We start from the raw sequence: 22,092 nt of genomic DNA, 5'->3' as shown, positions 1-22,092 counted from the left end.
ACTAACCCAGACTGAAGCTGGTTTTATAGTGCTAGCCCACTGAGATACCATACCACAGTGAAGCATGAATACCCCACTCAGACACATTATACTGACTCCGAGCCGACCAGTCCTTGTTGTACCCATTAATGCCGAGCGTCAGGCAGGGACCAACAAGTACAATATTTTAATGTCTTTTGGTATGACGCGGTCGGGGATCGAACCCGCGACCTTCCGCTCTCCGGGCGGACGCTCTAACCACTACACCACGGAGGCGGTCGACAGTAGTATGTAAAGTGAGTGAATGTTTTAATATGGTCTAATCAGCAATATCACAGCTGATGGGCTGAACTCGTTATACCCATGCAGGGAATTGGACACCGGTCTTAGGTGTGACAAGGCTTAACGTTTTTACCACTGGGCTACCCTACCGCCCTGTATATTAAAGAACTTCACTTGAAACCAACAAACAACAAAGACATGTGCTATAACTTACAAATGTATTCTAAATTGATCTTACGTGGTGCAAATCAATATTCAGTGCAAAGGAATTACAATGTTAGAATAAGACATATTGGCTGTACAAATATAATGGGAGAATAAAATATACTGGCAGTAGAAATACGATATCATAACATACAAGCACTGCCCTGATTGAATATTAACAGAAACGATGTAATACAGATACACCACTGTTTTACAATGAGAAACATGTCAGAAATAACAGGTAATAAAACATCCCCAGGGCCATTGTTGGCTTCCATTCAGAACTGTCTGTTTACATTTAGAATTGGGGTTAGAGTCATCATTATTTTGAGAAAACAGAACCCCCCCCTGATTGGCTTGTCAAGAAAGTTAACCTGAAGGAATATAATGACGAGTTTGCCAGATCCTGACAGATGTATCAAATTGAAGTAACAGACATGAACTGGTTGTTCAAAATCCACACTATGATGATTCCATTTTTGGATTTAATAACCTTGACCTTTCATAAAAGCAACATGATTTTAAATGACTCCTATGTTGACTACTTCGGTGAAACCCAGGTGTTGTGCTGACAAACTATGAAACGTAATGAGGTCAAATTCAAACCCAGCAGGGATGGCAACAGGAAAATGTATTTTCATCTGAAACTTAATATTGTGTCATCAAATGGGAGTCAGGAGAGTGATTCTGAAATAAAATTGGCGGAAAACTGCCATCCCTGTTATAGGCTTCTGTCACATCTATGACACAAAATGTAGATCTACTAATGATTTATTGATTTTCAAAGTGTCATCAAATCAAAGTGTCATCAAATATCAACACAAATTTTTTTGGCGACTTCTAAAAGATTTCAGAAATACAAAGAGTCAACATCAGAAGTCAACATCGCCTGATAATTAACATGTTACAGCAAATCTACCTCTTCTTATATTTTTATAATGATATCCAAATGATTGGTTGACTTTAAAATATTTATTGTGTACACTGATAGCATTTTTGTACCTTTCCTTTTCCCCAAACCCTCGGTACAAGCAGAAGCATATGGAAGAACAGTCCTGTGCTGCTGTTTGATAGGAGATGTGTGAAATCAGTGTGGCAGGTAAACACTTTGTAGATAACTGGTCAATGAAGAATGCCCTCCCAACCTAGCTACTCCTCGGATATCCATTTTCCAGTCTGTTAGGAGTGTCAGGTCAGCTTTGTGTTGTATAAGGAGGTCAACCACATCTTTATGTCCATAGAAGGCAGCCTTCAATAAAGGCGTGTATCCATGTCTCCCTCTACTGTTGATGTTAGAGGAAGACAGGAGGTGTTGTACTATAGCAGTGTTCCCACCACGGCAGGCAAGATGAAGTAAACTATCACCAGATGTATCCAGCAGTGTCAGATCAGCTTGGTTTGATACAAGGAGGTCAAACACACTTAGATGTCCACTGACAGCTGCCACCATTGCAGGCGTCCATCCAAACTCACCTCTACTGTTGATGTTAGAAGGAGACAGGAGGTGTTGTACTATAGCAGTGTTCCCACCACGACAGGCAAGATGAAGTAAACTATCACCAGATGTAGACACCAGTGTCAGGTCAGCTTGGTTGGACACAAGGAGGTCAAACACACTTTGATGTCCACTGACAGCTGCCTTCATTGTTGGAGTCCATCCATGTCTCCCTCTACTGTTGATGTTAGAGGGAGACAGGAGGTGTTGTACTATAGCAGTGTTCCCACCCTGACAGGCAAGATGAAGTAAACTATCACCAAATGTATCCAGCAGTGTCAGGTCAGCTTGGTTGGACACAAGGAGGTCAAACACACTTTGATGTCCACTGACAGCTGCCACCATGGCAGGCGTCCATCCAAACTCACCTCTACTGTTGATGTTAGAAGGAGACAGGAGGTGTTGTACTATAGCAGTGTTCCCACCACGACAGGCAACATGAAGTAAACTATCACCAGATGTAGACACCAGTGTCAGGTCAGCTTGGTTGGACACAAGGAGGTCAAACACACTTTGATGTCCACTGACAGCTGCCTTCATTGTTGGAGTCCATCCATGTCTCCCTCTACTGTTGATGTTAGAGGGAGACAGGAGGTGTTGTACTATAGCAGTGTTCCCACCACGGCAGGCAAGATGAAGTAAACTATCACCAAATGTATCCAGCAGTGTCAGGTCAGCTTGGTTGGATACAAGGAGGTCAAACACACTTTGATGTCCACTGACAGCTGCCACCATGGCTGGCGTCCATCCAAGCTCACCTCTACTGTTGATGTTAGAAGGAGACAGGAGGTGTTGTACTATAGCAGTGTTCCCACCACGACAGGCAAGATGAAGTAAACTATCACCAGATGTAGACACCAGTGTCAGGTCAGCTTGGTTGGACACAAGGAGGTCAAACACACTTTGATGTCCACTGACAGCTGCCTTCATTGTTGGAGTCCATCCATGTCTCCCTCTACTGTTGATGTTAGAGGGAGACAGGAGGTGTTGTACTATAGCAGTGTTCCCACCACGACAGGCAAGATGAAGTAAACTATCACCAAATGTATCCAGCAGTGTCAGGTCAGCTTGGTTGGACACAAGGAGGTCAAACACACTTTGATGTCCACTGACAGCTGCCTTCATTGCTGGAGTCCAGCCATACATCCCTCTACTGTTGATGTTAGAGGGAGACAGGAGGTGTTGTACTATAGCAGTGTTCCCACCCTGACAGGCAAAATGAAGTAAACTATCACCAGATGTAGACACCAGTGTCAGGTCAGCTTGGTTGGACACAAGGAGGTCAAACACACTTTGATGTCCACTGACAGCTGCCTTCATTGTTGGAGTCCATCCATGTCTCCCTCTACTGTTGATGTTAGAGGGAGACAGGAGGTGTTGTTCTATAGCAGTGTTCCCACCCTGACAGGCAAGATGAAGTAAACTATCACCAAATGTATCCAGCAGTGTCAGGTCAGCTTGGTTGGACACAAGGAGGTCAAACACACTTTGATGTCCACTGACAGCTGCCTTCATTGCTGGAGTCCAGCCATACATCCCTCTACTGTTGATGTTAGAGGGAGACAGGAGGTGTTGTACTATAGCAGTGTTCCCACCCTGACAGGCAAGATGAAGTAAACTATCACCAGATGTATCCACCAGTGTCAGGTCAGCGTGCTTGGACACAAGGAGGTCAAACACACTTTGATGTCCACTGACAGCTGCCACCATGGCTGGCGTCCATCCAAACTCACCTCTACTGTTGATGTTAGAAGGAGACAGGAGGTGTTGTACTATAGCAGTGTTCCCACCACGACAGGCAAGATGAAGTAAACTATCACCAGATGTATCCACCAGTGTCAGGTCAGCTTGGTTGGACACAAGGAGGTCAAACACACTTTGATGTCCACGGACAGCTGCCATCATTGTTGGAGTCCATCCTAGTCTCCCTCTACTGCTGATGTTAGAGGGAGACAGGAGGTGTTGTACTATAGCAGTGTTCCCACCACGACAGGCAAGATGAAGTAAACTATCACCAGATGTATCCACCAGTGTCAGGTCAGCTTGGTTGGACACAAGGAGGTCAAACACACTTTGGTGTCCACTGACAGCTGCCATCATTGTTGGAGTCAATCCATGTCATCCCTCTACTGCTGATGTTAGAGGGAGACAGGAGGTGTTGCACTATAGCAGTGTTCCCACCCTGACAGGCAAGATGAAGTAAACTATCACCAGATGTATCCACCAGTGTCAGGTCAGCTTGGTTGGACACAAGGAGGTCAAACACACTTTGATGTCCACTGACAGCTGCCGCCATTGCTGGAGTCCATCCATGCTCACCTCTACTGTTGATGTTAGAGGGAGACAGGAGGTGTTGTACGATAGCAGTGTTCCCACCATGACAGGCAAGATGAAGTAAACTATCACCAGATGTAGACACCAGTGTCAGGTCAGCTTGGTTGGACACAAGGAGGTCAAACACACTTTGATGTCCACTGACAGCTGCCATCATTGCTGGAGTCCAGCCACACTCACCTCTACTGTTGATGTTAGGAGGAGCCAGAAGATGATTCACGATAGCCTTGTTGCCACCCTGACAGGCATAATGAATAATTCTATTGCAATATTTATCTTTCACATTCAAGTCTGATATTTTCCGTAGTAACTCAAAACATCCTTGTGATGCTGCATGTGCTGCAACCATGACAGGGGTTGTGCCATTCACATCAGCAGAGTTTATAACATTATCTCCAGGTTTCCTATTTAACAGGATTTTCAGAGATTTTTCCATTCCTGTCTTACAGACCAGATGGAAGATGTTTCGTAACTTCTTGTCTCTTGTGTCAACATCAGCACCTTCCTGGAGCAGATACACTAGAATATCAGAACTGCCATTTTCAGCAGCCTGCAACAAAAGTCTGTTTAGTGTCTGTTGATGATCATGTTTTTCACAACGACTGAAGAGACATTTCAATACTGTCACATTGTTGCTTTGTGCACACCCTTCCATAGCTTGACTGATCTCCTCTTGAGAGAACTCTTCTCCAGTTGTGTGTTCTATATCTGTAACTAGAAGTGCATTATGTCCAAGAACTGCCCAGTACAGAAAACATTTTCCTTTCTCTCTTCTGTGAAACCAAAGTTCATCTTTAGAATCAGTTTGATTATGATGATGGTGGTGCTTTGTCCGATCACACTGAAGTTTGTTGAGCAGTTTAAAAGCTGTTGTGTCTCGTTTGAGAACTGGATGTGTCACTGATTGAGAAAACTTTCCTTGTTTAATAGAATGTGCAAACCTTGTGGTAAGTAGGTCATCATAATTATCTGAGACATATATCAGATGGAGATGGTCATCAACTGTTGTTTCTTCAACCTTTTCACCTTGTACTCTTTCAAACAGAAAGTCATCACTACAGTTCTTCAAAACAAAGACTGGACTGATATTGAACAAGGCACAGGCACAAGCATCATAGATTGAAGAATGGGCAAAGCCAACAGTGTCTCCTCTTGTGAAGAATGTACCTCTAAAACTTTTAGCGGCTTTGTACATGCCTGAACGTGTAGCATTTGGCATCAGGTCTTGAACAGTTTTGACCATCCTGTCCATTTCCTTGTCTTCATCTCCACTGTCTAACCTGGTCAGGTTCAATTTGTCTTCACACAGCAGCATCAGAACCAAAATGGCCGATCTATCATTTCTGTCTTCAAGTAACTGATTTAGTTCTAACCTAAGATAAAACAGTGGTTCCTTGAATAACGATTGTGCATTTTAAAGAAAGAGGAAAATTCAAAACAAAGTTTACAAATAAGAGGGAATCCAAAGATATTGGAACAGCTTTCTAGCTCACTGTAATCTGGAATATGTTGCACAGAGCAGTCACCACAAGCATGTTTATGTCGTTCAAATATTGACTTTTTCTCTTTGTCAGAAAGCCAATATTTCTTGTGTGTAGTTAAGTCCACTACTGTTTGACCCTTGAACAATTTGAAACCCTCATACTGCAGTTTTGCAAGTCCATCATGGAAATTGTATGATTTTGATGTGAAGACAACATGAATATCCTTTGTTTGAGATTCTTTTAAATTTTGCATTTTCTTTCTGGATTTTTCACCAGCATCACTGTTTTCACTCAATTCTGACCTTTTCTCTTCTGCTCTCTGCTTTTGTTCTAAATGGGGGAGAAGATTGTTCAGAAAGTTTTTAACCTGTGAAGTATTAGCAGATACTCCAACAGTACCAAACAAATCATCCACAATCAGAAATACTCTTGAGTAAGTACTTAGACAGCGGTCAAAGTCAAACTTCTTAAGGCTGTCCACAAACACGACTTCGTACCCCTTTTGTCTATACTGTGAACCCAGCACCAGAGCCATTGTTGTCTTGCCTTCTCCTGAAGCACCACAGATAGTCACATGACCAAATTCCTTCAACTTCTGTTTCACTTTTCTGTAGGCTTCAGTTGGAGCAAAGATCTTCCTTGCTTCATCTGTGCGCAAATCAAGGGTATCTGAAGGAATACAAAAACTGTTTACCACACCAGGAAATACTAGGATGTTAACATTAATTGACAAAATAATTACCTATTTCATTGTGGTTGGAACCTTTTAGTCTTTAGGTTGGAGATAACAACATCATCTAGAACGCTGCCACAGTACTTTCAACTGAACACTAAACATCTCTTTATTTACTGACAGGTGATTATGGTTGTTGTACTGGTAGTTAATACATGATGAGTGCAAGTATAGGAAAATAAACAGCTTGAGTGACAACTGTCTTCATTCAGACTTGTTCCTAGGTAACCATACACAACATTATTCATTAAGAACTGAATAGTCCAGGAGGAGGCAGCTGAAAAATTTCAAATCGTAGCCTCCCCAGTACTGATTTTGTTTGACACTATTTTCAGTTAGTATGATGTCTTGGGCTCATGAAAAGGCCTGTAATACTCTCAGATTGTGGTATCAGGTTTTTTACAGGCCATTATATGTGGTGGGGTCTCTGAGCATTTTCGTCACATTTTGGTTTGCTGCCCGACAACACCTCAAAGTTAATCATTAATAGTTTTACTACTATCAATCTGATCACTTTCATTTTGACTTCTGTGTACTGCTAAAGGATGTAGAAATCTATTTGACATAATTTTGTTTTGAAAAAAAAATCAAAATGGCCACCATTTTGTTTTGTCGTGTTTTGCCTTCTCAGCACTTAAATTTACATAAAAATGAACACTGAATGTTTCTATTTTCATCCAAAGTTGATACTATTGATGTGTTTTGACACTTGTTTCTCCTAGAGTGATGGCTTGGGCTCAAAACAAGTCATTTTGTATGGTCATAGCATGGTAATTTAATGTTTTACAGACAGGGGTATATTTGCAATTCTCCGACTTTTCATGGAAATGTGTGAGAGCGATTTATTTAATGGCAGTTAACATTATTTTTGTTACTAAAACAAGTTGTTTTTGTTTTCTCTTTACTTCTAGAGTGACAGCATGTTATTAGGAATGTTTACATATTACCCAGAATTCAAAATGGCCACCAAAATGGCCACCATTGTAGTTTAACTACATACACTTATTTTAGAACGTGTAGAACGTTTGACATGGGGAATTGACTTACAGAAGTCCTCTGAAAATCACCAACAAACATTGACACAATTGGGTGATAATTTGGATGTTCAAGAAACAATCATTACATCTTGTGGCCAGTTTGTGAGTTCTATGCATGTACCAAATAATCCAGTGATGTCTGTAGATGACACAAGATATTGAATGAAAACCTCCCACCAACATCCAACAGTCTAAAACATTACATTGAACGAGTAAACTACCAAGTCCATGTTTGGAAACAGTCTCTGCAACCAATCATGAACATTCTTTCACCAGTTGACCATGGTTGGAGCATTTGTGATGGTCAGCTTATCCCTATTCTGATGTCGAGAGATCCTGCTCCCCATGGATTGGTTGAACTGACATCGTGTAAATGCAAAATGTCAGCATGCCAGCAGAAAGAATGATATAGTGTGCACAGAGGCATGTCTTTTTGTATGGCAGATGATTGTTGCCCTGAACACCTTTGACTTGTTGCCAGTAGATGACTCCGATTCTGACATGAGTGAGTGAGTGAGTTTAGTTTTACACCACACTCAGCAATATTCCAGCTATATGGCGGCAGTCTGTATATAATCGTGTCTGGACCAGACAATCCAGGGATCAACAGCATGAACATCAATCTGCGCAATTGGGATACGATGACATGTGTCAACCCAGTCAGCGAGCCTGACAACCAGATCCTGTTAGTAGCCTCTTCGACAAGCATGGGTTAATGAAGATCAATTCTAACCTGGATCTCTACAGGACCGATTGTGACATGATGTAACATATGAAATAAAAAGAAAGGGAAAAGGAGGGTTAATTGCAAGCTTATGGATGTATCAAAAGTGATTAAGAGTTATCTGATAGAACAATTTGAATGCCTACAACCAAAGCTTAGACGTAGTTATCGGCCATGAAGCATAGTTTTCAAACACTTTTGGATAATGTTATTTCATCAAATATTCTAGGAGTGTGAAGCTTTGATTGACCCTATCATTGAAATTTAGCTCTATTCCTAACAACTTGTTTTTGTAACAAATATACTGTTATCTGCCATTAAATAAATCACTCTCACACATTTCCATGAAAAGTCGGAGAATCGCTAAAATACCCTTGTCTCAAAGAATAAGCTGTAAAACATTAAATTACCACGATATGACCAACCAAATGACTTGTTGTGTGCCCAAGCCATCACTCTATGAGAAATAAGTATCAAAACACTTCGAAAGTATCAACTTTAGATGTAAATGGAAACATTCGGTGTTCATTTTATGTAGATTTAAGTGCTGAGAAGTCAAAACGAACAATGCAAAATGGTGGCCATTTTGATTTTTCAAAACAAAATTATGTCAAATAATTTCTACATCCTTTAGCAGTACACAGAAGTTAAAATGAAAGTGATCAGATTGATAGTAGTAAAACTATCAATGATTAACTTTGAAGTGTTCGGGCAGCAAACCAAATGTGACAAAAAATGCTCTCAGACCCCCACCACATATAATGGCCTGTAAAAAAACCCCTGATACCACAATCTGAGAGTATTACAGGCCTTTTCATGAGCCCAATCCATCATACTAACTGAAAATAGTGTCAAACAAAATCAGTACTGGGTAGGCTACGAAATCCTATTTCTAGGCCCCTTTGAGATTCTCCTCCTGGACTAGAATGTCAATTTGGATGGGTTCATCATAGTGTGAATGATTGAAAGCACTGAAAACCTCCTAGCTTGTGAGGAAAATGGCAAAATTTCACAAGATCTGGTCACTTACTGACCCTTCCTCATGTCGACACTCCACCTCTCCCCAGTGTTCCTTGTCCTGCCCCTCCAGTGGCGATGTTGATCATGTTAAAGTAGCTTGGGCGTTCCCTGAACGCTGTTCACCTGTCAACACCAAACAGGAGGAATCATCAGTAACCATGGTAACCATGGAGTTTTCTTTCCACACTGAATAAAATATTTAATACTGTTGCAGAGCTTAAGAGTTTGATGAACATCATTCTAAAGATCCAGCTCAATCGATCTGGTCTTCTCTTGATTATAAAACTTACCAACTGATAACAATAGTTGATGATCAAAACTTGTTCATCATGAATCAGGGTAAGATTCTTCACATTTAGTTCAAGAAGTAGAGACATTCTACTACACTCTGTGAAATCAAAGGGTCTAGCTACTTGTACGAGAAAGCTGTACCACAAATTCAGCTGCTCAACTATCACTTGCTTTGATTGGCTATAGTTGAAAACATGGCTTCCCCGAACCTTGTCATTTCAATACTCTTCCTTAAGGAAGGCATATACCAATTTAAACAATGATTTGTATTAAATATCAGAGCATGCACAAACTGTAAGTATGATAGGAACCAAATCTGAATCACTGGTAAACAATGATATGTATTAAATATCAGAGCATGAACAAACTGTAAGTATGATAGGAACCAAATCTGAATCACTGGTAAACAATGATATGTATTAAATATCAGAGCATGAACAAATTGTAAAGTATGATAGGAACCAAATCTGAATCACTGGTAAACAATGATATGTATTAAATATCAGAGCATGCACAAACTGTAAGTATGATGAGGAACCAAATCTGAAAATCACTGGTAAACAATGATATGTATTAAATATCAGGCATGAACAAACTGTAAAGTATGATAGAGACCAAATCTGAATCACTGGTAAACAATGATATGTATTAAATATCAGGCATGAACAAATTGTAAAGTATGATGGGAACCAAATCTGAATCACTGGTAAACAATGATATGTATTAAATATCAGGCATGAACAAACTGTAAGTATGATAGGAACCAAATCTGAGAATCACTGGTAAACAATGATGTGTATTAAATATCAGGCATGAACAAACTGTAAGTATGATAGGAACCAAATCTTAATCACTGGTAAACAATGATATGTATTAAATATCAGAGCATGAACAAATTGTAAGTATGATAGGAACCAAATCTGAATCACTGGTAAACAATGATATGTATTAAATATCAGAGCATGCACAAACTGTAAGTATGATAGGAACCAAATCTGAGAATCACTGGTAAACAATGATATGTATTAAATATCAGAGCATGAACAAACTGTAAGTATGATAGGAACCAAATCTGAATCACTGGTAAACAATGATATGTATTAAATATCAGGCATGAACAAATTGTAAGTATGATAGGAACCAAATCTGAATCACTGGTAAACAATGATATGTATTAAATATCAGAGCATGCACAAACTGTAAGTATGATAGGAACCAAATCTGAGAATCACTGGTAAACAATGATATGTATTAAATATCAGAGCATGAACAAACTGTAAGTATGATAGGAACCAAATCTGAATCACTGGTAAACAATGATATGTATTAAATATCAGGCATGAACAAATTGTAAGTTATGATAGGAACCAAATCTTAATCACTGGTAAACAATGATATGTATTAAATATCAGAGCATGAACAAACTGTAAGTATGATAGGAACCAAATCTGAGAATCACTGGTAAACAATGATATGTATTAAATATCAGAGCATGAACAAACTGTAATGAAGTATGATAGGAACCAAATCTGAAAATCACTGGTAAACAATGATATGTATTAAATATCAGGCATGAACAAATTGTAAGTATGATAGGAACCAAATCTGAATCACTGGTAAACAATGATATGTATTAAATATCAGGAGCATGAACAAATTGTAAGTATGATAGGAACCAAATCTTAATCACTGGTAAACAATGATATGTATTAAATATCAGAGCATGCACAAACTGTAAGTATGATAGGAACCAAATCTGAGAATCACTGGTAAACAATGATGTATTAAATATCAGAGCATGAACAAACTGTAAGTATGATAGGAACCAAATCTGAATCACTGGTAAACAATGATATGTATTAAATATCAGAGCATGAACAAATTGTAAGTATGATAGGAACCAAATCTGAATCACTGGTAAACAATGATATGTAATAAAATATCAGGCATGAACAAACTGTAAGTATGATAGGAACCAAATCTGAGAATCACTGGTAAACAATGATATGTATTAAATATCAGGCATGCACAAACTGAAGGGACAATAGGAACCAAATCTGAATCACTGGTGAAACAATGATATGTCTTAAATATCAGAACATGCACAAACTGAAAGTATGATAGGAACCAAATCTGAATCACTGGTATCATGATCTCCTAGGTTTACATGGGGCTGTTTTTTTCTGTATTTCCTCATTACCAAGATGCATTTTTGTGTGTGAAGTGTGTACTGCAACATACCCGTGATGTCATATCAGAAACAAAGCCTTGTTGGCAAATGGGTCCAGTATTTATAACATTTGTAACAGAATGGATACAATGGGATTAAATAGCTGCCTTTAGATATACAAGAGGATGTTTTCTAGAAAGAAAATCCTGTTAAACTTTTGTTAGACATTTGGATATTTAAGTGATTTCACATATTGAACTTCGGACAATATTGCAACCATTTTGAGATTTTAAAATCAAATCATTACTCCTTTGTAATAAAAGAGGCTAAGAACATCAAATATTTGAACAATATGTCAGTTTCGGTGAAGAAGAGTTTGATATTAAAGCCTGTATATCTCACCTTAAACAAGCCGTTGTGCCAATCAATATTAATTGGTGAAAATAGAAATGTTTCCATTTGAAATTGGAACACAATATTGACAGCTTTGAACAAGTAAAGTAAATAAAACACGGGGTAGAAAGTCATCAGATTAAGTTCCCATGACAAAAATGTCAATCTGAATGAAATTCAAATTACTGTTTGAATCGGTGCTTGATCCAACAATTCCATGTAATTACACAAATAAGATATCTCAAACAATTCAGTTTTGTTGATGCATTACATTTTGAATAATGCCCCTAGGGGTATTTTATTTGAAATAAACAACCAGGGGTGACAAAATGAAGGCCCAATTACAACGTGACACCAAGAATGAAGCATGCAACTTTATAGATGACAACTTCTTGTGTTTGCTTACAGTGAGTGTTTCTATGTCGATTGTTACACTGTTATCAGGCAGAAGTGACTACAAACAAGTGATCATAAAGTATACATATATACATAGTATGTTATGACAAACGGCACATTAACATTAACAACAGCATGTAATTTAATCACAAGTGGCATAATTAGATGACTGACTGACTGAGTTTGGTTTTACATGCCAGCTTTTAGCAATATTCCAGCAACATCCGCGGTGAGGGGACACCAGACATAATTAGATGAGAACAGGTGGGTATTAATGACAACAAACAGAAAAAAGTAATGAAGCCAATAAACAGGATGGATTAAGTACTTAAAACAGGGGTGATAGTGTGCTATGATGAGAGTCTATCGTAATGTTTTAAACATATTTTTATTTCAAGAGAAGAAGATTGAATGGCAAACAAGCTCAGTGGGCTTATATAAATGCCTCTCCCGAACAGGTACATATTTATATTGGAAGCTATCTACAAATCAATTCCCAATAAAGTAATAGAATGCATTGGTACCAATTACAGTTGCTTTGCAATGTTAAACCAAGATGTTTATGATGGGAAACTACTTTAATGTTGATATTATTCATGTGAAGATCAGGAGTCTACTGGGTGGTTGTTTGTGTGAAAATAATATGCTTTTCGGTTTTGGTAGGATTGAAAGCGACATTTCCAATCTCTAGCCCAATTAAATTTTTTTTTTCTAAGTCATGATTGAGGTAAGTAGCAGTAACATCAGGGTTATCAAAGTCAAAGATGTTTATTGTACAAAGGCCTCTGGCAAATATACATTGGAGTTATACATATATATTATACATATGGTGCAATAAGTAGTAATTACAGACTGCTTTTTGGGTCCTCAAAATTCGGCTTATAGGCGGTCATATCACAGTAGTGATCCAAACAGCAAATCATGATACAGGCAGTAAATTATGTACAAGTGAGTGAAATCGTGATGGACCTACAAAACTTTTATCAGATTGTTACGTTTAATAAGAGCATAATTGATATAGTATGACAGCTTTATTATTACATGCTGGTCAGTTGATGAAAAGAAGTAGTTTAAATGCTTATGTAGGTGGCTTACATAGATAATATTCAGCTATATATTTCGGTACACAAATCTTTATACAAAGGACATACAAGTAAAAAAATGGATTTCATTTTCCACATCTATATTACACAATAATAAAAGGGATGTGTCATCAATGAATAAATCAATGTTAACAACTAAATCGTTATATCAGGAATAATAATGGGCCTAAACGGAACCTTGTGAGAGACTCCTGCATTAACACTGAGGGAAATGAGGATTGAAGTCCATTTATAACAACTTGTTGTCTTCTGTCTTGCAAATAACCATTTCAGTAACGAGCCTGAAACCCTATTTTTTCTAGAGTTTATAAATCAGACCTTCAAACCAAACTTTATATATATATATGAGTATCCTGGGTATCTGTAAATCAAGGGTTTGTGATGGCAAAGTTCAATAGCATTCAAAGGTTTTTTTCGTGGATTCCTGATTTCTCAGTGGATAGGAGACAGGATTTCGACTTAGTTAAACTGGATAAGGAAATTTTGTTGGTGATCTGTGATGGCTGATTTGCTGTCTGTCTTGGCTGTTTGTAGTCACTTTTAGCTACAGTGTATGAATCTACATTGCAACATTGCTCTAGCCTCTATGCAATAAACAAAGAAGTTGTCATCCTTAAAGTTGTGTGCATAATTTTTTACTCCCCAACTTCGAGAATTTCATCAAACCAACAATGACACCCACCTGTACTCAGAGTGATTGCTTGGCTCTCTAGCTCAAGAACCTCCCGCTCAGCTGAACCTGCGAGTACCAAGCGACCTTCATGTTCCTCGTCTGAACTGAGCTCCGCTGCTACCAGAGTCATCCTCTCTGCTGTAAGGTATTCCTCATCTGAACTGGATATGTCAATATCAGGAACTGGCAAGTCACCTCTCAATCTTGATGTGCCCTTGTGACCTTCAGGCTGCCCACTGGAAGGGGCCACCCGACCTTCAGGCTGCCCACTTGAAGGGGCCACCAGACCTCCAGGTTGCCCACTGGATGGGGCCAACAAACCTTCAGGCTGTTCACTGGATGGGGCCACCAGACCTCCAGGTTGCCCACTGGAAGGGGCCATGTTGTCTTCAGACTTTCGTCTGGAAGTGGCCAAGACCAGCTGTCCACTGTCCTTATCGTGGCTGGCCATCACAACTTAGCTTCTTTTGTCACCAAGCACTATCTGTGAAAATAATGGAGAATCTAATTATGCTATAAAACAGAATTGGTGTGTCAGCTTAGTCACCTGCTTTATATCAAAGTTGAAGATCATCAATTAATGTCCATGAAACTTATACACGGGTTCACCCTTAATCATGTTGATTTCAAAGTGATTGAATTAATTATGATCAATCCTAGTGTGTGCAATACTTTTAATACTCCAAGGCTGTACTGAATGCTGAGCTCATGGATGAATAGTCTGGTAAATATAATTATTAGGTATCGTTTAAATTATGAATTACTACCTTATAGGCGTGTGCAAGTCTATTAGCGTACCACACAATGCCTGCAGGTTACATAAACTTACTGTTCAAGTGAATGACAGCCAAATCCCAACAATCCTTCAAAATATTTATAGGGCGGGGTATGTGACAAAAATCAAATTCTTTGCATTAGCTTGTAATGATCCCAGGGATAGAAACGCATTTTTGTGGGAGGATGCCACATAGGGCACCAGACAGATAATTAAGGTGTGTCTTTGTGAAAATAACGTGTTCATACCTTTTGATGATCCAATTAACTTGAAACATCACAAGATTGTCATTTCAACTGTTAAATAATCGGTAAAAGTTATGTAAACATGTAAACCTGAAAGCAGGAATATATTACACAGTGGAATTCATGTACTTGAAGTCAAGCCCTTTTCGCCTCAATCTTGCTGACACAGCACACAGTTCGATGTCATAAAATGTTTTGATTGAGAAATTATAAAAATAGCAAAATGTCCTCGGTGAGCTCCAATCCCATGGGGAGAAGTTTGGAGTTTTCTGGGCTGTGTTTTATCTCCCCATAGGATTGTCTCGACTGCTCGTTAATCCTCCTCAGATAGTGATACCCAGCTATGATGAGTTTCATAAGTGCTAGTATCTTTAGAGGCATGCATGATTGAGATTTGAACTTACAATGTAGAGTTGGGCCCTTGACATCATAAACCCACACGCGCAGTCGTCCAGGGTTCCAACACCATCACCCACCACACACACCCGTCTTGCACAAGCGCGCGCGACGCGCATGCCTTTACACGCCATGCACACACACCTACTTTTGAAAATGACTTCAGACCACATTGAAGATTTATTTTTTATTGGCGTTGGCCCGAGCCAATGGGGGATCAGCGATTTTGAACCCCTGAACCCCACCTTTTCAATATTCCTGGGTCCGCCCATGTAGATTACCACCGGAACTCAACAGAAAGTTTCTAAAAATACATCCTAAGTCAATCTTAGCTTGAACTGAGGAATTATAGCCCAACGCTGAAACCACCGTTGAATGGTGAAGTGAAGCTATATTTACTTAGGAAGCGATTACATCTTTATTATGAATACAAATTGATATCAAAGGAAACAATTCATCGTTAATCTCTTATCATTTCTTTGGTTTGGTCAGAAATGCTTCCTCGGGTATTTTACTATCCGAGGTGCCGTCAAGATATGATCATCGAAAACATTTAACTTTGCTTCAGCCAGAACTATGTTTCATTGCCTTCTTTTGCAATCAGCGCAGAAATAAATTTAGGGAGCTAAAGACGTCCGTAGCGACCAGAACTGGGATCGACTGTAGCGACCAGAACTGGGATACGACCAGAACTGGGATAAACAGTCCACAATTTCTGCGTGAAACCCGATTTGCTTATTGGTACTGCTCCCGCTAACGCTAAAACTTAAAAGCCACTGATGTGTAATATGATTTTCTTCTTGTTTTTAGAAGAAATACAAATTAACATTTACCATTTCAGATTCACTTTCGAATATGTAACCCTAATTGTTTCTTCACTATAATTTGGAAAAAATCTTAAGTTTTTCTTAATTATTTTATACTTTCGTCAAACCGTATTATTCATTTTGCATATATGGGACGATTAATTGTGTTATTTTTAAAATGGAAACAAAATGTCATCCTGTTTGAAAGGATTATCTGAAATGAATTCTGTTTCTTCATCACTTTGTGGTCACAATAATACCACAGAATCGTATACATTATTTAAAATATTTCAAACACTAATTTGTGTTTTCTGAAATAATTTTGATTGTAATTAGGTATGAATATTTTTTCCATATTGGGTGTTTGTCAACCAATTTGCTGCACTTATACCTGTGTCTATTTTCTAAATGACTTGCGTCGTTCAACTGAATCGCGGCTCAGGGTTGAGACCAAACAAATTACATGAAATAAAGTTTTGAGAACAAAATACTAGGATGGATGAACATCACACAGAACTCCACACAGAATGAAAGACAGGAGAGGTGTTATATATAAGGCTAAAATCGTCCACTTTTCGGTTCAATGAGTGTAGACTTTGCGGTACTTGCAATACAATGTTATGGCTGAATGAACACAGCGCCTCACTTCGGGAGGCTCTGACAAAGTACAGAAAAATAGGATTAACGGGGGCGGCTCTTTAATTTGAACACATATAAAATATAAATAAAGTTATGTACACATTTTCGTCTATTCTCCATTACACATTTTCTTTAATTCGACATTAGATAGTTCATTTTGAGGAGTCTTTCCTAAAAAGATAAATGTATACCTCACGAGTTTAAATCTTTAAATATGTTTCTGCTTATGTATGCTGAAGATCTTGTTATTTTTCTGAATCTGTTGAAAGGTTGCAAACACAGTGGAAATCGTTGTCAGCTTATTCCACCACGGTGGGAACTTGAAGTAAATATTGCTAAAACAAAGATAATGGTCTTGGAAGAGTTGGTAAAGGATTAAATAGTCAGAACGTTGGTTATATATAATGGTTGTGTCCTACAGGTTGTCGATCACGTTTACATTTAGGAATAGGTTTTAATTATAATAACCGATTCTCAAAGGCACAGCTGCAGTTGTCTGACCAGGGTAGAATGGCCCCTTTTCAATTTGCAATAATATCAGGTCGGCTCTCTCTCAACCTGGAATGTAATTTTATTTGTCTTTGATCGTTATGTTGGTAGTATACTATCTTATCGTCTGAGATATGGGGATATAATAAAGGCTTAAATTTTGAAAGGTTGCATTTGGATTTTTGCAAAAGGTTTTCAGGGAGTTACTTCTTATTCTCCATTACACATTTTCTTTAATTCGACATTAGATAGTTCATTTTGAGGAGTCTTTCCTAAAAAGATAAATGTATACCTCACGAGTTTAAATCTTTAAATATGTTTCTGCTTATGTATGCTGAAGATCTTGTTATTTTTCTGAATCTGTTGAAAGGTTGCAAACACAGTGGAAATCATTGTCAGCTTATTCCACCGCGTGGGAACTTGAAGTAAATATTGCTAAAACAAAGATAATGGTCTTCGGAAGAGTTGGTAAAGTTAAATAGTCAGAGCGTTGGTTATATATAATGGTTGTGTCCTACAGGTTGTCGATCACGTTTACATTTAGGAATAGGTTTTAATTATAATAACCGATTCTCAAAGGCACAAGCTGCAGTTGTCTGACCAGGGTAGAATGGCCCCTTTTCAATTTGCAATAATATCAGGTGGCTCTCTCAACCTGGAATGTACTTTATTTGTCTTTGATCGTTATGTTGGTAGTATACTATCTTATCGTCTGAGATATGGGGGATATAATAAAGGCTTAAATTTTGAAAGGTTGCATTTGGATTTTTGCAAACATGTTATAAAAAGGGGAGCCACTAACTGCTTAGGGGCCATGTGAACATTTGGGGATGAGAACTTTAACTGGACCTTTAACTCAGCATTATCAGCATAGTATTATGTGTGATGGTGATGTTACTGAATACACCCTACCATTATAAATAATAGATCACCACTCTTTTTACAGTGTCATGAATGTGTACATGAACCTGTATATTTTCAGTATTTCATAAGAAATATTCTCTGAAAAGTATGACCAAGCAACATACCAATCTCTTATATACTCTCACAAATGGCATAACACAAATAACTTAAATCCCAAAACAAACTTGAATTGTTATACATACATACCCATCAAGAATGGATGTAACATCATTAAAAATAATTATGACATAATTTAATTTTCTTTTATTCCCGTTCTTACTTTCAAAGAAACTATTTACTGTATTATGTAGCGACCAGAACTGGGATACGACCAGAACTGGGATAAACAGTCCACAATTTCGTAAAACCCTATTTACTGCAGTACTGCTCCCGGTTAGCTCTAAAACTTAAGGCGATCTATGCGCGGAATATGATTTAGTTAATGTTTTTGTGAGGAGACACTGAAAATTATCAGTTACATATTTCCATATTCCTCTGCAAATATGTAGCTAACATTTAATTTTCAAATATAGGTTGGAAGCACCTTAAGGGTTTCAATATTTTTGTACTCGTCAGTTATTCAATCGTTTATATCGTGTGGCAATTCCCTCTCAAGCAAACCTCTCATGGTGTACGATGTTTCATTTTCATTAACTGTGTTGTTTTATAATGCAAGCATCATGTAATTTACATCACGTAATAAATATCATATAATCGGCAACGTTAATGGAAATAGCTCAAACACCCCATTGTGTTCTGAAATAATTCTGATTTTTGTCGTAATTAGTTATGTAACTGTGAAAACATGTCCGTATACAGGTGTTTGTGACAGAATTTGCTGCATTTATACATGATCCTTAACTTTAAATTGGTTGCTTAGTTCAGCTGTTTTGGGTACGGCTCAAAGCTGAAGCCAAACAAATCACATTTGGGACCGTTTATAATTTATGGCTGGCGGTGATGATTTTAGGGGGGGTCACCCACTTTGTTCTGGGGAGGTAGAAGGGACATCAATTTTGTACACAAATACTACAGGGGTGGGGGGTGGGGTGGTGTGTGTGTGTGTGTGTGTGTGTGTGTGTGTGAGTGAGTGAGAGAGAGAGAGAGAGAGAGAGAGAGAGAGAGAGAGAGAGAGAGAGAGAGAGAGAGAGAGAGAGAGAGAGAGAGAGAGATTTACACATGCTGCATGGGGGTGTCACTTACTTTGTAAATAAATTGTAAGGGGAGTGGGTCATTCACTTTGCTCATGCTACTCCATAAAGATCAGCATCACACCCCATCAATTATGAACTATCCCTTAGATAAAAGTGTTGAAAACAAAATATTGTAATTATCATTCAAGCTGAAAGGCAAGGTGTGTGTGTGTGTGTGTGTGTGTGTGTGTGTGTGTGTGTGTGTGTGTGTGTGTGTGTGTGTACACACATATATAACTTCCTTCACAGCGAATGAAAGGAGGGAGGGCGTATATTGGATATATTAATAGAAGAGGCCAAACCTTTTCCACGTCGATAAGTAATCTCTACTAAAAGCAGAGTCGAATGTACAATTCTGACTATATCATGAGCATGTATTTGTTTTAGCAGTATTACAGGTGTGCGATGTTGTTGGTAAACAGTCATTGATTGTCATCATACGACATCTCACAGAATGAAAGTCGGGAAGGGTATATCGGATATATAACTTACACCACACAGAATGAAAGTCGGGAAGGGTGTATCGGATATATAATTTACACCTCACAGAATAAAAGGCGGGAAAGGTATATCGGATATATAACTTACACCTCACAGAATGAAAGTCGGGAAGGGTATATCGGATATATAACTTACACCACACAGAATGAAAGTCGGGAAGGGAAAATTGGACATATAACTTACACCTCACAGAATAACGGCGGCAAGGGTATATCGGATATATAACTTACACCTCACAGAATGAAAGATGGGAAGGGTCTATCGGATATATAACTTACACCACACAGAAGAAAAAAGGCGGGAAGGGTATATCGGATATATAACTTACACCTCACAGAATGAAAGACGGGAAGGGTATATCGGATATATAACTTACACCTCAAAGAATAAAAAGGCGGGAAGGGTCTATCAGATATAAAACTAACCCCAACAGAATGAAAGACGGGAACGGTATATCGGATAAAAAACTAAGCCACACAGAATGAAAGACGGGAATGGTATATCGGATATATAACTTACACCTCACAGAATGAAAGACGGGAATGGTATATCGGATATATAACTTACACCACACAGAATGAAAGACGGGAAGGGTATATCGGATATATAACTTACACCATACAGAATGAAAGACGGGAACGGTATATCGGATATATAACTTACACCTCACAGAATGAAAGACGGGAAGGGTATATCGGACATATAACTTACACCTCACAGAATAAATGCGGGAAGGGTATATCGGATATATAACTTACACCTCACAGAAGAAAAGGCGGGAAGGGTATATTGGATATAAAACTAACCCCACAGAATGAAAGACGGGAAGGGTCTATCGGATAAAAAACTAAGCCACACAGAATGAAAGGCGGGAAGGGTATATCGGATATATAACTTACACCACACAGAATGAAAGACGGGAACGGTATATCGGATATATAAATTACACCTCACAGAATGAAAGACGGGAAGGGTATATCGGATATATAACTTACACCTCACAGAAGAAAAGGCGGGAAGGGTATATTGGATATAAAACTAACCCCCACAGAATGAAAGACGGAAGGGTCTATCGGATAAAAACTAAGCCACACAGAATGAAAGGCGGGAAGGGTATATCGGATATATAACTTACACCACACAGAATGAAAGACAGGAACGGTATATCGGATATATAAATTACACCTCACAGAATGAAAGACGGGAAGGGTATATCGGATATATAACTTACACCTCACAGAAGAAAAGGCGGGAAGGGTATATTGGATATAAAACTAACCCCCACAGAATGAAAGACGGGAAGGGTCTATCGGATAAAAAAAACTAAGCCACACAGAATGAAAGGCGGGAAGGGTATATCGGATATATAACTTACACCACACAGAATGAAAGACGGGAACGGTATATCGGATATATAAGTTACACCTCACAGAATGAAAGACGGGAAGGGTATATCGGATATATAACTTACACCACACAGAATGAAAGACGGGAAGGGTCTATCGGAGATAAAACTGACCCCCACAGAATGAAAGACGGGAGAGGTTGTACACCGGCTTTGTTCTATTCATTCAGACTGAAGGTGAGGGAGGGTGTGCATAGCATGTTTAATATATACTCATGCCAATAATGGTTGTCACCCCCTCCCTCCCACCCCAACCCCCACACCCCAAACCCTCTCCAATTAAAAATTTGAAGGGGTGACAACCATTATTGGCATGAGGATATTACAAGTCAGTGTGCGAACTGGTTTCCAAATTTTGTTACCCAGTCGGGCTACCTATGCCTGAAAGTTACTAGCCCACAAAATAATTCACTAGCCCGAAA

The 22,092-nt window shown here is 38.7% G+C and overlaps 1 protein-coding gene across 1 annotated transcript in view; it reads right to left on the bottom strand.

The window, feature by feature from the left end:
• Positions 1–762: 762 nt before the first annotated feature.
• Positions 763–22,092, bottom strand: part of LOC124260073 (serine/threonine-protein phosphatase 6 regulatory ankyrin repeat subunit C-like) — a 52,322-nt gene continuing 30,992 nt past the window's right edge. Inside the window, 6 exon segments of the mRNA XM_046694324.1 lie at positions 763–2,008; positions 2,243–2,791; positions 3,725–4,021; positions 4,023–6,447; positions 9,330–9,415; positions 14,328–14,802. Coding sequence (XP_046550280.1) covers positions 1,553–2,008; positions 2,243–2,791; positions 3,725–4,021; positions 4,023–5,609 — 2,889 coding nt within the window. The 5' untranslated portion in view covers positions 5,610–6,447; positions 9,330–9,415; positions 14,328–14,802 and the 3' untranslated portion in view covers positions 763–1,552.

The sequence above is a fragment of the Haliotis rubra genome, unplaced genomic scaffold (genome assembly GCF_003918875.1).
Source record: "Haliotis rubra isolate DU_JTF1 unplaced genomic scaffold, ASM391887v1 Scf1186, whole genome shotgun sequence".
Classification (NCBI taxonomy): domain Eukaryota; kingdom Metazoa; phylum Mollusca; class Gastropoda; order Lepetellida; family Haliotidae; genus Haliotis; species Haliotis rubra.
The sequence above is the reverse complement of the archived record's forward strand: the minus strand, read 5'-3'. Positions and strand labels throughout refer to the sequence as shown.